This window comes from Corvus hawaiiensis, chromosome 4 (assembly GCF_020740725.1).
Source record: "Corvus hawaiiensis isolate bCorHaw1 chromosome 4, bCorHaw1.pri.cur, whole genome shotgun sequence".
Taxonomy (NCBI): domain Eukaryota; kingdom Metazoa; phylum Chordata; class Aves; order Passeriformes; family Corvidae; genus Corvus; species Corvus hawaiiensis.
This window is the reverse complement of record NC_063216.1, coordinates 64,992,223-65,009,520: the sequence shown is the minus strand read 5'-3', so window position 1 is coordinate 65,009,520 and position 17,298 is coordinate 64,992,223. Positions and strand designations below refer to the sequence as shown.

Sequence of the window (17,298 nt, the reverse complement as noted above, 5' to 3'; positions counted from 1 at the left end):
TTGATTTGTTGTTTGGGTTTTGTGGTTTGGCTTTTTAAAGCAATTTCAGCTGTAGGCTTACTGGTTTGGCTGCCTGCAGACACACCTAGAATACTTGTAAAAGTACGTGGTTTCTTGGCTGTACTGAGAACTTCAGACAGATTGGTTTAAGAGGAAGTACTTCAGAGATATCTGATGAGAAATTGCTCTGTGCTTGACAAATTGCTCTGGACAAGAGAATGAAAATAAAGAAATGAGACTTCAGGTGATAACAACCTGAAAACAAAGAGCCAGAAGATTAGAACTAGGATGTGGTCAGAAGTTTCTGAATAAAATATCAGTGATATCTTCCTTGAGTTTCTGCCACTGGAGTTATGTTTCAGATGTGTGCTGCGCACAGAGAGTATATCTTCTGTACACAAGAACGTATTACTGTCTTCTGCATTCCCACCACTGTTCCTTCTGTTTGCTATGAGCTAAGCAGGTGTTGACATTCAGGTTCTCTTACCATTATTTTGATGTAATGATACACGGAAAAGACTCCACTACTGAAATAAATAGTAAAGTAGGTATGTTGAGCAAGCTGTATGCATTGTTTTTAACAAACAGCTTCTTAGCAAATCATTTAACCTCTGCTTCCCCCCTCCCGCTGATTCAGTACTACCTGACACCATGCATTGAACTTGAATTACAGCAACAAGAACTAGAAATTAAATTCAAAATAAATGTATTTTGATAATGTTTGTGGCTTTAGAGTTAAATTTTTTTATAAATAAACACATTAAACTTCTTTATTGTTACACATAAAGCTATTACCAGACAGAGGAGTAAAGGACTTCAGTATATGATTTCAGGTTGATATCTTCGACCTGTCCTACATATTGTGTGGCTACAGACAGGGCATTTAATTTACCTGTGCCTTAACTTCCCACCTGTGACACAGGAATGGTAGCACTTCCATCTCTCTTCAAACTGCTATGATGAGAAATAAATATTGCGGACTACTTAGATGCCATAGGAGTGGAAACAAATTAAATACATGACACATAAAATGATGGAGCTGTTGTGATTACTGTGAATTATTATGAACAGATTCAAGACAACTGGATTGGTGGTCTTGAAAAAAGAAGGAAACGGTCTGTGCACCTGTGAGAGAGTGAAATCCCCCCTTTTCAGTGCGTCAATGCACGCAGCAACCAAGGTAAATTCACCTCTTTTCCCTCGACTCTTTTGGTATTGTAATGGCTGTTGGTTTTCCGAAGGCAATTACCACCCAGATGTTTTCCTATCCCGGCGACGGCCCGGAGGAGCATCCACCGGCCCGGCCCTGCCCTGCCCTGCCGGCCCAGCCCGGCCTACCCCGCCGGGCCGCTCCGTCGCGCCCCCTGGAGGCGCCAGCCCAGCCCAGCCCCGCGCCCCGGCCGTGTCTCGCAATCCCTCGCGCCTTCGCCGCCCGGGGCTTTTGTCGTGGGGCTCCAGAGACTCGCCTCGCGCCGGGCCTTGGCGTTTGTCCCGCCCGCGCTGTCCCCAGGCGCCGCTGCGGCTGCTCGGGGCGCGGGGACCCGCACACGCACTGACGGGGAAGGAGGGGATTCCCCGGACAGCCTGCGGGACGGAACAGAACGGAGCGGAGCGGGAGTTTCCGTGCAAGAGCCAAGGGGGAAGGCACCGGGGAGGCTCCTCACTCACTAACGCGCAGGGAAGAGATTCCCCGGACAGCCGGCGGGACGGGACGGAGAAGGAATTTCCGCGCAGGGGCCAGGGGCAAGAGACCGGGGAGGCGCAGGAGCGAAATCGCTCGGGACCGCACGGTGGGCACGCCCCCACCGGGGCACTTCCCCGCCCCGCACGCTTTGGGGTCGCGGCGGCTCCGGTGCCGCTTTCCCCGGAGAGCCCTGGCGCGTCCCCTCGCTCGGGCCGTCGGGCTCCCCGCGCCCGGGGCGGGCACGCGCGGCTCCCGCTCGCGGTGACGTCACGCCCCGCTCCCGCCTCGCCGCCCCAGTCGGAGGGCGCATCCCGCGGGTGCGGAGCGGCGCGGGCCGGGGCTCCGCGTTCACCGCGCTCCGCGCCACGGGCGGCAGCGGCATCGCGAAGGGGAGGCCAATTGGCGCCGCCTCTTCCCTCTCTTCCTCCCGCCTTCCCGCCCGCGCCGCTCTGTCCCATGTTCGGGCTGGAGAAGCCGGCGGGGCAGCAGAAGCCGGGCAGAAGCGGTGGGCTTCCGAAGATGGCGTCCGTGGGGGATTTTAACGTGCTCAGCTCCAGCATCCCGGCCACCAGGGTGGAGCTCTCCGTGTCCTGCAGGTACGGTGGCGACTCACGGCCGCATCACCCGCTCGCCCCGCGGCGTCGGATGGGGCGGACGGGCGAGCGGGCAGGTGCCCCTCGCCCCGGGCTTGTCAGCGGAGCGGGGAGGAGAAGGGCAGCGCGGGACGCTCTCCGCATGCCCGGTGCTGTGCGAGGCGCTCTCACTCCTGCCCTCGGAGGGTGCCGAGCGCGGGTAGCTGCCAGTGCAGCCGCGGGCAGAGCTGGACGCAGCCCGGGGCCGGCTGCCAGCTTGCTGCAGCCCGCTGGCCGCGCACCGGGCGTGTCCGCCGCAGGGTGCTGCCGGCGGACCCCGGGGCCGAAGCGCCGGCTTCCGCGGCGGCTGCGGGTCCCGCCGAGACGGGCAGCGGCTGCCGCCGCCCCGCATCCTGCCCGCGCCGCTGCCGGGAGCGGGAGTCGCATCGGTGAGCGCGCAGGGCGGGTTATCCGGCAGGTTTTTAACTTCTGGAGCTGTCCCAAGAGCCGTGGTGGGGACGGAGACCTCCCGTCCGGAGTAATCCTGTCGTGGGTTATTCAAGGCTCTCTTGCAAAACTTAGGGGAACGGGCGTGTTGTGTCGCCTCGTCATGTTTTATCGTAACGCTGCTGCCGCGAAATTGAGAGAATGCCAACCCATAACACCAAATGTGGTGTCTGTGGTTTTGTTCTTTTGACGCTTGTTTATAGGCATTTCAAAAATCCTGCTTTCTCCTGTGACGCAGAGATTTTCTCATTAGAGGTCTAAAAAATACTTCTGTTTGTGCGCTTTTCTATTCATGTCTTCGTTCACATTCCGCAACTTCCTTGAGTATTTCCTAGTAGTTGCAAAGAGGTCACGCCTTTCACCAGCAGAGTTGGCAGCTTCTAGAGGAAAATTTGAGCTATCAGTGTGTTTCCTGATGGGAAATGAGCCCGTTTCTTCTACAATCCGTTGCTTCCTTTTATAATGTAGCTCCCCAGAGCTGTTGCCATTACCAGTCCTACTACCAGGACAGAACGGCAGTGCTCTAAACTTAAATTGTCAGACCACTCCCTCTCTTTCCTTAGTAAATAAAATATGATTTGATGTTTTATCAAGTGTTGGTTTCAAAAGAAGGCTGAAGCAGTGAGGAATAGAGTAAGATTAAATTTGTAATACTGAAATAGTCACCAGGCTGACATACAAACACCCCGTTGTACTTGCTGGCTGTCTTTGCAAAGTTCACAAGCACCGACTGTTGTCCGAGGAAGGGTGTGCTGTAATGTGTAAAAGCAGTCCAGGACCCTTAGTATTACTTTTAAGTTCTTCAAATAGCCTGTCACAGTTACAGATGTCAGAACATTTATGCTGAATTTGACCTAATTCACGGAGTATGGGAGTTCCTTTAATTCCAGGTATCATATGTATATACCTGCAGTGTTTTACAGTGGTTTAAGAATCTTTCAATAGTTACAAAGAAATGCAGGTATAGAACGTAGTCAGTCGATTCTGACCTTACTTGTAACTAATTTCAGTATATTTCAGTATATAGTTTACAGCGGCAGTTTCTCTGTAGGTGTTGTTAAAAGCCATGTCAGTTTCGTTGAAACTCTTTCGTTTGTCTTGATGTCAAGTGCAGAAGGATGGGAATTTCAATGGAGATTCCTTTCTTCTGTATGTGCTGGATGACAATTCTTGATTACAAAATTATGCTTCAAAGCGGAGTATAAAATGAGTGACACTAGGGCAGAGATTAATGAGTAACACGTTTGTGATTCATCTGTAAACTCACTTATTGGCTAAAGCTTGTGAAATGTGGTGTTAAATGAAATTGTGAAAGACTCCAAGAGCAAACTGCAAAATACAGAGAATGCTAAAAATTCTTTAATAATTAGCAGCTGTGTATTCTTTAACACCTGGAGAGAAATGCTTTTAACAGCAGTTTGGGTCACAGCATTTGTTTTCCTTGATACCTGAAGAGTTGTAGGACCAATTTGATCACTAATTTGTGTCAACAATTGTTAGTTGATAACTATTATTTATTCCTGGACTTTTTTCTTAGGTTTTTCTTTTTGCTTGGCTTTGGGGTTTTTTGTTATTGTGGTGGTGTTTTGGGGGGTTTGTTTGGGGGGTTTTTTTGTGGTTTTTTTTCTTGTTTTTCTTACAGGAGATGAGGGCAGTTCTTCCAGTTGGTACAGGAGGTGTAACTTGGTGGTCAGTGAAGCAGTGCAAGCTGTTTGCACCACAAAGTAAATTTGTGACTCTGGGCAATATTCTGTCATCTGTTCTGTCTTTCTGTCTGTCTTATTCAATAAGGATACAGTTTCTATTCATTTAGCTTTCAATTCTGTGTGGTTTTTCTGTCAGCATTTCCCAATTTGCCTGCATGCTCATATGGCAAGTATTAATGACTTATTCAGGTTCAGCACTATGCAGATGGCATTGCACTACTTGATATTCTCCGAGCCACCCTGGTTTAGCTCCAGGGTCACATCAGGTAGTCTTTAGTAGAAGTGCATCTCATGAGATGAGAAATTCTGTGAAAATTGTAAAATCCAGGAATGTTTTGGTTATCATGCTCTTTCTGGGATTTCTTTATGGCTAAAAGCTTTTTATATCATTCCCATGGCTTTTGAATGCCAACATTAGTAGTTCTACAAATGCTAGACTAGCAAGAAATTAATTCTAGTTATTACTACTCAGTGCCTATCGAATAAAAACTTCACAATTCTCTTCTGACTCTATAAGATGTAGTTTATCAGAAAGCACTAGTCTTTGATCAAAAGCCAGATCTAATATGGCAGAAGAATTTACATGTATTATCCCAGAGGATCCTTTGGTGTTGGTAATTGTCCACTGTTGTCTGGATCAATTGTTCTAGTAGCTATCTCCCTCTGCACCCTGTCTCTCCCTTCATCACATGTCCTGAAGGGCATTCATGGTCTGATGAAAATGTTACCGTCACCTGCCGTGCAATCTTTAGTTGTTGCTGCCTGGCATAATTTTGCACAGTTGTCATGTGGTGAAGGACCAAGACCTTGTCCCTGCAGTCTGTGTGAAAGAGTGGAAATAGGCTGCACTCTATCTTTTTCTTCACTACTGTTTTCCAGCCCAAAGGTTCCTCTTCATCTAAAGGGGTGTTGGCACTGCATGCTGGTTATAAGCCTGTGTCTAGACATGACTCTTCTCTTACCAGCTGTGTGGGTAGGCTTGTGGTCCTACACGCACAGGTAAGCTTCAGGCCATGTATGTGTCATCCTGTTTTCCCTCCATTGATACTCTCCGCTGATTCTATTCTAGTTAAGTTTTGGAAAAATTTCATACTCTGTTCCCATCTTCCCTACTGTTAGTGCAGTTGTTGTGTGTTGACTGAACTAATTTATCTAATGCTGAGAATTGCAAGTTTGTGCTCTGTGTGAACATAAAAAGTTCAGTGTAGTTTAATGGGTTCAAGGTTTTAATTATTTGGTCTGATCTGTATAATGATGATTTCTGTTCATCATGGTTACTGTGTGAACTGACCTAGGTTTTTTCCTGGAGTACCTGATAATTCTGCAGCCATTCTGCAATCTTACGTTAAAAAAAAAGTCGAGTTTTGTTACACCTTATGTTAGTGTTTATTTATGGACTTACCAATCAGAATTATCTTCTTGAGAATGTTTTTTTAATATCTGTGGGAAAGTGAAGCTGTAGTTTCATCATTTTATGACTTCTAGTAGTGTATCAAAGATGACACGGTTATTGGAAAGACAGTAGAATTGTTGTAAAATATTGACACAGTACAGGGTCACTTTGCTAATTCAGAACGTTTGTTATGCTAATACTGCTCTGAAAGGCTCTATGTTCAATCAGGCAGTGTGTCTTTATAGGTCGAGGTTTATGTAGGATAGGCTCTACACTGCCTGTGTTCCCACAACAGGCATAATGTGCGTAAAAGCACCATAAACGCCTTGTCACTGTTAATTCAACAGAAATAAAACTGGTTGCCCATGCGTGCTTTGCATCAGTTCTATGCCACTTCACAGTTTGTACAGAGATCTAACAATAAATGAGCTGAATGGAATTAAGCAACCCCTATTCTCAGTAATTAAGATAATTTAATTTCAAGTTTCTTGCACAGAGGAACAAAACATACTACTTCAGAATTTTTTCTTTTGTTTGGCATTCTGAAAGTCTTAACCAGCCACTTCCTAGTGTTTGCAATACCTAAAAGTATCCTTAATTATATCTTTGATTGTCCTAGGCATTGATTTCTGGCAAGATCACATCTCTCCAGCCATCATACCTACCTTCTGGGGTTTTTTAAAATTTTAATAATTTTTTAGAAATCCCTGTCACAGAAAGAGACAATGATAAAAGATATATTCCTAACAAATTATTTGAGCTTGTAACTCTGTATAGTACAAAATACAGAAAATGAAATTAATTTTGATTGTAAATCTGGTTTTTATTTTCCTGCTTTCTTTGTGTATGTGTTTCCAGGTTGGATTAAGGGTCCGTGGAATGGTTATATGTGACTGGCAACAGAAGGTTGATCTTACATGTTTTTTTTCTTTGAGATGAAACTACCTAGACAACCAGCTGGCTTCGGATGAGAAAAAACATAAATGGGTGACAGTGTCCGACAAAATAGTCATGGAGACGCATTCCTGATAGAGTGCATGGTTTAGTTTTCACCTGTGTGTGTGTCAATTGTTTGAAATTTAAACATGCAGCCCTGTGACTTCTAGAATTTAAGGCAGATTGCATGGGTGAGTGTCTTCAGGAGAAATGAGCGTTAATGTCTTTGAAATGAGCTCTACCAACGTCAAGCTGCACAGGCTTGTTACAGAACCCAGACGGTTTGACTCCTGAACTTTGGGGTAATAGACAAATGGGTCAGCACAAAGTCCATTACAGAACCAACATACCCTGAATTTCTAAACTCCAGAGGAGAATGACATGTTCAAGGGGGGAATAGGTGGTAGGCTGTTCGGGAAGGCTATACGTTCTGAGTACCTCAGCCACTGGGGGAAGGAAGAGGGCATCATGCGGCCGGGAGTTTAGATTAAAGGAGGCTGTGCCCTGTGAAACCTCCAGAGAGAAACCCCACGTGCATATGGCCCAGTGGACTCCCTCTCTTTATTCGAATAAAGCTGTGGGACTGCTCTGCCTCTTCTGTGGACACTGGCTTTTCATAGCATGATTTTCTGCACACTAGGGACAGGCTGTTACAACCCATCCCTGAGATGGGGTAACTAAAAGTTCTTACTAGATCCCTTGGGGTGGATCAAAGTGAAATGACACTGAATGATCAGTGTGAATACACATGGCAGGTTTATTTCAGAACAGTTTGATTACAATGGAAAGGAGGTGTGTATCTACTTTGGTTATTTTCTATAAAGGTATACAAATATCACTTAAGAAAATATACAGGGAAAAGAAAGAAAGGGTAAAAGTACATAAAGGAGAGGAAGGATATCACTACCTATGGATCCAGCACCGAGACTCGATTGTAGCAATTTCGATGTCCCTTGATCGAAGTGGTGGTCACGGTCTTTATCCGTGGAGGGTGGAGAAGTCCCCGAATAAAAGATTCAGTGTGTTAATATATGTTCAGGTGGGAAGGCCCAGGTACCTCCCCTGGGAGTGGAGTTTTACACTGATGAAATACTGTGGATCCTCCACAGTCTGGGGGTGCTTGGGGGATCTCTGATGATTTGTGGCCCTTTCTAAGACAGGACCACTGTTTCTCACGACTGCACGGTTGAGCCAGTTGTGACTTACCAGAAGGAATGAATACCTTCAGGCTTATGTATGAATGTCCCGGTACCTCCCCCAGGGGGTGGTTTTACACCTGAGCCTTATCAGGAGAGGACATTGGCATGATAAAAAGCATTACCCCACCTTGCAGGATCTGCTTCTTACTGGCCTTTTCCCTTATCTGGCTCAACAAAGAAGGTTGTTGATAAGCAAAGCTTGGTTTCTTGTGGTCATCCTCTGGTGGTGGGTGTGCACCTCCTCTGCACTGTGGCTGTTCTTATGAAGATCAGTGGTTTCACCACACATCCAAAAATTCTTCTCCTCCCCTTTGTTTAGGGGATGCAAATCTGGCCTCAAGAAAGCACCTGCTGCTTTTGCAAATCTGATTGTTTGAGTCATTAACCTTTAACATTTCACAAAGGCTTCAGATTTCATGCAACCTTGCAAGTCTCAGGACTTGTCAAGTTTTGTCTGAACTTGTCTTTGCTTACATGAAGCTTTGTTTGGGTTTACTTAGCTGCAAACCCAAACCCGGTACTGGGTGGCGGCTGCTTAGTTTCACTTTGGCTTTTCCTTGTATAATTATGTAGTATAACCGTATTTCTTTTAGCAGATAGTAGTAGCAAGTAGTTATTATGTGTATAGTGAAGTATTTGTGACCCTCACAGAATGGTGTAGTGCAGCAGAGCATTGTCACCGTGTGATAGCAGAGGCTTTGCAAATTGGGAGCACAGGATGGGAGTGTGGCAGCAGAGGGTGAAAAGAGGGTGCTCAGGATGTCCCCTTACTGGGGATCCCAGTGCTTTAAAGAGGTCATCCGTGGTTGGTAAGGAAGTGGAGTTTGGGAGCTGGGCAAAACCAAAAGTGGTGAAAGAGCAGGTCTCAAGCAGATGCAATACAGGCTGTACACGGTGTACATAAATGTGGATATAAAATGGAGTTGCAGATGAATGAAGTCAGAGCTGTTAACTCAGCTGGGGGTCCTCAGAGTGGGGAGGAAGAAGTCATCAACATCATACTCCTTCTCAGACCACCTCTTCCACCCCTGCCACCTCTGTAAACTTCACGGTTCTCCCCAGACAGGACATGGGACACTGACGGGTGGCTCACTGTAACACCCTCCCCCAGCTGAAGCCCACTGTCCTAGGCCTCAGAAAGGTGGCATACAGGGAAGCCTGGCAGCAGGAAAAGATCTAGGTGCTAGGAAATGTGCAATGACTTCATGTATTTTTATGAAGGCTTTCTATGGCAGTATTATTTTCCTCATTTTTTTCTCTGCCCCTCTGAGCAGTGGCTCACCCACTGACAGTCCTGCAATGGCAGAGAAAGGATAGATATTACACTGTTGGTATATATTTGCTTTTTAAATTACTTCTTTGAGGCATACCTTTCAAAGAGTTGTTTCAGAAGAACTGTGCGAAACTGATCCGTATGTTTTATATGTTGTTATACATTAATGAAACACTCTATTAACTGTATTATACATTCCTAAAGAAATCAGATCTCAAGTAGGGCAGCATATCCATGGATTTGGATGGTCTGGGTGAAAGTAACTGGAAAGGAGTGGTGAGTTGACACTAGATTGAAGATCTCTTTTGAGGCCACCAGCAGTCCTTAGTGCCATCTCCCAGGATACATCACCAGGAGCTCAGAGCCAGAGACTGTTTACCTGTCCACCCTTAACAACATAAATGTGGATGGCTTATTCTGTTGGTTTCAAATAGTAATTGGGGTGGTACTGAAGCAGAGTTCCATCATGTTGTGATAGTACTAAATGGGCTTTTTTAAAATTTAAACTGGAATAGTCCAAGATTGTGTTCAGGTCTGTTTCATCTGTGGAAGTGTATTTTTATAACCCAGCATTTCCTGTCTGTTTCAACAGAACTCCTGTAAAACTATTGCTGTGTTAGAGTAAATAAACTTGGCAATTCCTTTGGGGTTTTTTTAACCCTCAGAAGTAGTCAGCAGTTTTAATAGAGGTTTCATCCTAAAATTGTTTGCATACATTTAGCCAGAGATGGCTTTCTGTGGATTGTCATAAAACTCAGGGAAGCACTGCTGGTCTTACGCTTCTCATTGCTTCTCCCTTTCTTTTTTCCCTAATGGCTTCTGAATCAATATATTCTTAGCTTCACAATAAAAGTTACAGTGAGGCTGAAAATTATTTCTTTGTTTTCTGGTGAACAAGAAGAGTGAATTACTTCTCCAAAGGTTATGAAGAGGTATTGGGAATGTTTTCTTAAGCTTGCACATCAGAGATATGTTTGCTTTCTGTCTGGTTCTTCTAGTGCCCCAAAGAATGGAGATGGTTGGAACAGAAAGGAACAGGTCATCCTAATTGCCTGTTAGTCAGTGGAGCCACTGTTGTCTCACCTGTGAGCTTATTCTTAGAGAACCAGTTATTTTGACAAGAATGTAAAATTCTGAGAAATTGTCTGATCTGCACTTAGGTCCAGGGCATTTTGAATCTCGAGAGCTGGAGGCTAACAGCTGGCTTTGTTGTGCTCTGACAGAATACAGGAGAGAGTAAATAGTTGTGGAAGGGTGACTACTTAAGCTGCTACTACAGTTTGTGAAATTACTTTGCAGGTAGGTCAAGTGGGCTCTTCACTCGAGTGGACTCTCTGGATCATACGTCATCTTAGGACTGATCCTTGCAAGTTCAGTGGTACCATCAAGGCTGAAGGGCAGTGACTACTCGGTTAATACAGTTATGTTACATTTAGTAGTACTGTAGATACTATTCTGCACATTAAAAAATGACTGGGATGCTCCCTTCTTTATCAGGATCGTCCTTGAAAAAGTGATGTAGGCCCATTGTTAAGTGAGGGAAACAGAAATGCATTTGTTTAATGAACTAAGCACAATTCCTTTTTCCATAGATTGATACAAGTGTGACAGAAGTAGTGTATGCTTATAATGTATAATACGAATATGATACACTGAAAATGTACGTTTTCTAAAAATTAAAAGTTATTTGGCATGAGTAACTAACTTCTGTGTTTGCAAACTGCTGAATGCTTTATTTCACAACCAAAGAAGTTTTGCATGCATTTAAATGTAATCTAAAGAGGAAGAGAAACATAAAGCCATAGCACCCAGAGAAATTCTTACAAATTAATCTGAAGTAAACCCCATTTTTATCATTAAGGATTTCAGAGCTGTTGAAAGCAATATATAAGTAAGTCTTTTCCCAGTCAATGCAGATTTATTCCTTTTTTTAATTTTGAAACTAGAGAAGCAGATTTTAAACTGTTCAGTTCTGTAGTTACTGTGGTCTGTTGTTCAGGGCCGGAATTCTGTAATTTCTGATGGAGGAATTGGTTTTACTTCTGCTTAGCAGTTTGGAGTAACAAAGGGTTAAAAAAAAACTTACAGAGAAGGAAGTTCAGCAATTGATCGCTAAAATAAAGTGAAATTTGAAGGAAAGTATATGTGGATAAGGTGAGTAAATGCTACTATTTAGTGTACATCTGACAACACACATATAATATATAATGGACGAGAGATGTAGGAAGCAGCGTGGGCTGTGATGGTTTCTGGTTAGCTGCCACTGCTAACCAGATCAGTGAATCTTGGAGCATCTGATTTATACCTCTGAGTCGTTTTCGATTAAACAGTACCAGACACTCAGCATTAGGAAGCATTTCTTTACTGAGAGGGTGGTCAAATGCTGGAACAGGCTTCCTGAAGAGGTGGCCAATGCCCTGAGCCTGTCAGTATTCAAGAGGCATTTATTTGGACAATGCCCTTAATAACATGTTTTAACTTTTGGTCAGCCCTGTAGTGGTTGGGCTCTTGGGTGGGATGATCATTGTAGGCTCCTTCCAACTGTAACATTCTATTCTAAAAAACTTCTTGAGCGCTGCACTGTTACTTTATAAAACTGTTGCTTTGGTAAGGTTTTATGGAGTTTATGAAACTGTGTGAACAAAGTGATTCTGTAAGGCATAGATAAATATATTTTAACTTTTATCTTATTTAGTGATCGCTTTCTTCCTTGCCCTGGGGAAATTGCTCTCATTATACAGAAAAAAAAATCCCAGCATTTCCAGTGTTATGGATCCTATTAATTTCTTTTTCCCTAGACATCTACGCTGTTGCAACTGTTTTGGAAGGTCCACTCCAGAATGGGCAGGTGCAGAATGAAGTCCTTCAAGATCTGTGCTGGTAGAATAACACTTTCTGCACAGATATTCCTAGACTTCCTTGCTGTAGATGTTTGATATGCATGTTTCTCAAGGAAAAACGTTTTGGTTTTTTTCCCCCTCCCTCATAATTGACAGAAATTCCTTTTCCTTTTGCATTCTTTATCTGAAATGCTTAATGGGCATTAAAAAAAAAAAAGATACCGTGTTCAGTTAAAATAGAAGTCTGTTTCTCTTGATACTTTGATTAGGAGAAAGAAAAATTTCAGGTATTTCTGGTTTCTGAATTTGTGAGCTTTCCTGAGACAAAGCAGTTTACTACCAAAGAGAATGCTTTTCTCAGGAAAAAGTGAAAAAAATGACACTGTATTGCTCAGTCTGTGCAGAAAGTGCTATTGAAAATTAAGAGCACGAAGACTACCTAAATTTCTAGAAGGACATCTAGTCTGCTTTATATTTTGTGTTACTATTTCTTGTGGCTGTAGATTGTCCTATGCTTATGTACCATGCAGTTTTCTTATGTTTGAAGGAGCACTTTGTTATCCCCCTGAAATGAAAATGCACAAATGAAATTGAACAGCCTATTGAGTTGTTAGGTGATTTAGTGGCCAAATCAGACTTTTTTTTTCTTTTTTTTGTTTTCCTGTTGGTACTTTTTCTTTAAAGTTCCTATTGAAATTGGCTGCATTGCTTGAACAGCTTGCTAAGTTCTTATGTTACTGTTTTGGTTGGCTATTTATGATTTGGACAATCAGGCATGCTGCAAACTTTGCTGAAGACATTGTTTATTTGTAGGAAAATGTGTGAAGGGTTGAATTGACAGTGTTGCAAGTTGTACTAGTTCAAGACAATTAGTTGATTGCATCAATGACCTAAATTACAATGTTAAACTTGGGTATCTCTACCCTTGCAATGCTTTCAGGAATACTGTTTATGTAGAAATGTTCTTAACTCTCCGATTACCCCAGAGCAGCTAATAGCTGGTGAGGAGGAACATTCTTAAAAGAAGTATTATAGATTCTTACCTTCTTTTAATGCTGTTCCCATGGTGGCTGCTTTTCCAGCTGCTGGAATAAAAGTGTCAGGATAGACTGAGCTTACAGTACCAGGCCAGTCTTTATGCTAGTATGTGTATAGGAAAAATAGAGGGGAACAAGATTTAAAAAGGAACACAAAAAGAGTAGAAAATATCTAAAGAACTTGAAGCACATTAACTTAGTATTAACATGACTAAAATTGCTTAATCCTAATCTGCAGGGACAAGCGCTAACATACCAATTATAAGGTCACTGTATAGTCATCATGCAGAGGAATTAGAATTGCTTGGAATTCTAATGGTGAGTATGATCCAAAATCTAATGTGCTATTTCTTTCATATAACTCTAATTATGAGGTTTTATTGCAATTCATTTTGGGATAATCCAATTCTAATTACCAGGAATTAATGGTGTATCTAGGTATGTATAATTAAAGAGGAATAGGAAGCAATTTTCGTTTTGGGTTGGCAATTCTGATATTGCAGAACTTGCTACACTGTCTTTTAAAGCAGTTTGTAGTAAGTGTTGTCAAATACTGACTTGGGTTCACTGATTTTCCTAGGTTTCTTAATACTTCCAATTGATATTTACGTGATTTTTGTTTGGGTAGGATACAGTTTCGCTGAGTATAGTTGTATGTGTAAGAATTACACTTCGGAATGGACTAGAGAAATTCTGAAGAATTAGTGTATGCAGAATTCAGGTTCATTCACAAGCACTAATATTAAAGCTAGTGCCTGCTTTGGCTAGATTAAATAAAACAGATCTGTCCAATGTTCATTTAAAGCTATTTTTTTGTTCATATTGCTTGTTTTGAAAGGTGAACTTAGCAATACCTGAATTTGGAATACGGTATCTTTTCATTGTTGAAGTCTTAAGTGGACCACTTAGAACACCTGTATTGAACAAAATATTCATACACTTTTCAGCACTGTTCAGTAGCACGAAGATTATGTGATTTAGATCTGAATGAGAGTAGTAATTGGTGACCCTTGAAGAGGCTCTATTAATTACTAAAAATAATAAGCTATAAGGGATGTAAACTGGTTATTTAATCCTTTCTTTTGCTCTGGGGTAGGATCAAAGAACTTACTAGAATTTGTAGCTCTGTGACATATTCTTGAAGGCAGTGGGGATTTCACATCATGTCTGCCCACCTTTAACAGTGAAAGATGGTAAAACAATGGAATAAAGTTCAGCTTCTGTGCCTGCAGTGCAGAAGATTCAATTTATGGTTAAACCTGTTCCTACTTGCTCTGTCTATATTGAGGTCAGCTTCAATTTGTAGCAGGGTTTCTTTCCCTCATAGATACAGTCTTTATACTTCCGATTATTTCTGTTTTCACTGAACTCCAGTGGCTCCATGTCTGTTTTAGATTGCAAGAAATTGGAGTGTCCAAAACATTATTGCTTGAATTGAGTGTTTGCCAGTGTTATGAAGACCAGACAATTAGTCTAAAGTGGCATTTTTTGTTTGTGTATTCCAGTATGCCTTTTTCCCAAAGGTACAAGGCTCCTGACTTGCATTCAGTTTGTGGTCAACTGTGATGTCTAGGGCTATTTTTGACATAACTGCTGTATATCCAGCTACGTGTAGCTATGCTGCATTTTTGCTGTTAATACCTTCCAAAGTTTAATAGCTCTTTGTTGTCCTTGTTCGATGCCATCCTGTTTTCAGAACATTTTTCTAGTCTGTCAAGATAATTTTAAAAATTTATTTAATTTTTTTTTTTTTGAATGATGAAATGTTGGTAACTATTCTGAGAATAGTTTCTGGTCAGTCCTGATTCTTCAGAATTGTTAATTTAAGTCCATTCATATGTGTATGATTTGCAGCTGGCTGAAGTGTGGTTATGATATTGGGACTGCATTCCATAACAAAATTAGTATTTTTTCCTAGGTGTTCTGTGGACGATTAGAAGAATCTTAGTTTTGATGCATGTCCTATGTGTGGATCATTTCTGTTTACCTTACTTGTCCATGACAGATTCTTAGAGATACTTCCTGATGGCTCTGAAATCTTACAGCCATTCTTTTAAATAAAGTCTTAATGTTTTTGGGTTGAACTGGCGAGTTACTCTCTGGTAGACATTTGCAATTTAAAGGCATTTCTCTTCCCAATGCCTGTGTACTAGTTTGAAAACAAACTAGTGGGAGACACCAAGTCAGAATAACAATTTAATAGGGAAATAAAAAGGAAGGGGGAAGAAAAAATAAAGGCGGATAACACTGTTTCAAACAGACAGAGTCAGGATACAACCTGGCACCCTGTTAGTCAGCGTGGTGGTAGCAGTCTGGTAGAATGGTGGCTGCAGTCCTCTAAAAGTGGTGATCCTGTAGTAAAGGGGTCTGCTCTTCCTCAGAAGGTCCAGTGGTGGCTATGTAGCTCCTGTCCTCTGGAAATCCAGTGGGAAGGTTGTCTCTGGTGTTCAGAGTCTCAGATTATATCCAGGATTGTTTCCTCCCTCTGGGTGGAGCATCTCACAATGGGGTAATGAGTCATGAGGCCAAGTGTTGATGAGGCTCATTAACAGAAGATAGTCCGGAGGGAGTTCTCTCTGAGTCATGCGGCAGGACAATGATGGGCCATTAACAGAAAGATGGTCTGGGGGGAGGAGGCAAGGAAACATTGCCCCACCTGATTTCAACAGCTCATGAGGATGGTAATAGAATACACTGCAACCCAGGACAGCCCGTTACGTGTACATGTAATGTACATGTGGTTGCTTTTTGATTCGTGGTATTGGAGTATATGAGCCACAGTTTGTTCAAATCCAGAATGGATAATAAAATGAAATGTAAGCTGACTCCAGTGTTAATGCTGATTAAGTCTTGTATATTAGGAGGGCAGAAGACTAAGCTGGCTCTTGATTAAAAATGTTAAAAACGTATATGCATTGGTATCTGATTTGAATCTTTCACAATTTTTTTATACCTAAGATTATTTTTATCTTTTTTTTCCTTATAGAAATCTTTTGGACAGAGATACATTTTCTAAATCTGATCCGAGTGAGTATATAGTATTTTATTGTTTATTCTTCTTACCTATTCTAAATGTGCAAACACCGGAATAAAATTAGGTGGGTGATTTTCTTCAGTGTCAGTTATGTTTACATTGTCTTTGTGACAGTTAATTAGAATAATTAAGTTACACTTGAATAAGTTACAGTTATAATTAATGCTATGTGAACTGGAATTTTAAAGACTGTTTTTAATACTGCTTTCCTGAGCTAAATAGTCCCTTACTTAGCATGCAACCCATTCAAAGTTTCCTAAAATTAATAAATTCTGGAAAGTTGGGTTGCTGTTTCTTTTTTAGTATATGTTGTTTTAGAACTTTTTCAAAGCTATTAGGCAAAATACTAAATAAACTAGAAACATTTGTTGCTGTTAGTACATACTGTCCACTAATCTTTGAGTCAAATGCTGAAAAATAAAATTGAGTTAATTAATCTCTGGGAAGCACTATCTTTCCTGATCAAAAATGGTATGATGGTTTTGGAATTAATCTCTTCAGAATTGTAAGCCAGTGACACTCACTTTTCTCATAAGCTGTATTATGACTGGATCCCCCAAAACTCTCATGTCTGTGAATTTATGATGGAACTTTTGATTTAAAATTCATTGCTCTCTTCTTGTATTAGATGCTTTGTAGAAACTTTAGTCAAGGAACCAAGATAACAAAAAATTTCCTTTCTTTTCTGATAATGTTTATCAGAGGAGTTCTGTAGTGTTAATAGACCAGTCCTTAGGTTGTGGTGTCATCTTGTCTCCCCTACAACTCTCCATTTGCTTTTATCTATAAGTTCAATTTCTGTTTTTAAGCCTGGGCTTTTCTTCCTTAGGATACCACATATTGTGCTTACTGACATTGGAAATAACCCAAGACACATATACTTGTATCATGTGTCTGAACATGCACCCATGTCCCGATATTTGAATACTGAGTCATGTAGCAGTATGAAACATCTGAGTACTTTTGGTAGAGTATATGTTTCTATTCTGCATCAAAAATTTCTTGAGAGAGATTCCACAATACACTTTTGAAGGGAAAAGCTTCTACTTCCTGGGGAAAAACTGCAAGAAGTTAGGAGTACCTTTGAGATTTCTAACCTATAAAGCTTTTTTTTTTA

At 41.9% G+C, this 17,298-nt stretch overlaps 1 protein-coding gene across 1 annotated transcript in view; it reads left to right on the top strand.

Moving 5' to 3' along the window:
• The first annotated feature begins 2,140 nt into the window (after nt 1-2,140).
• The window catches only part of CPNE8 (copine 8), a 79,953-nt gene continuing 64,795 nt past the window's right edge, over nt 2,141-17,298 (top strand). The window contains exons 1-2 of the mRNA XM_048301992.1: nt 2,141-2,280; nt 16,134-16,174. Coding sequence (XP_048157949.1) covers nt 2,141-2,280; nt 16,134-16,174 — 181 coding nt within the window. The remainder of the gene's footprint in view (nt 2,281-16,133; nt 16,175-17,298) is intronic.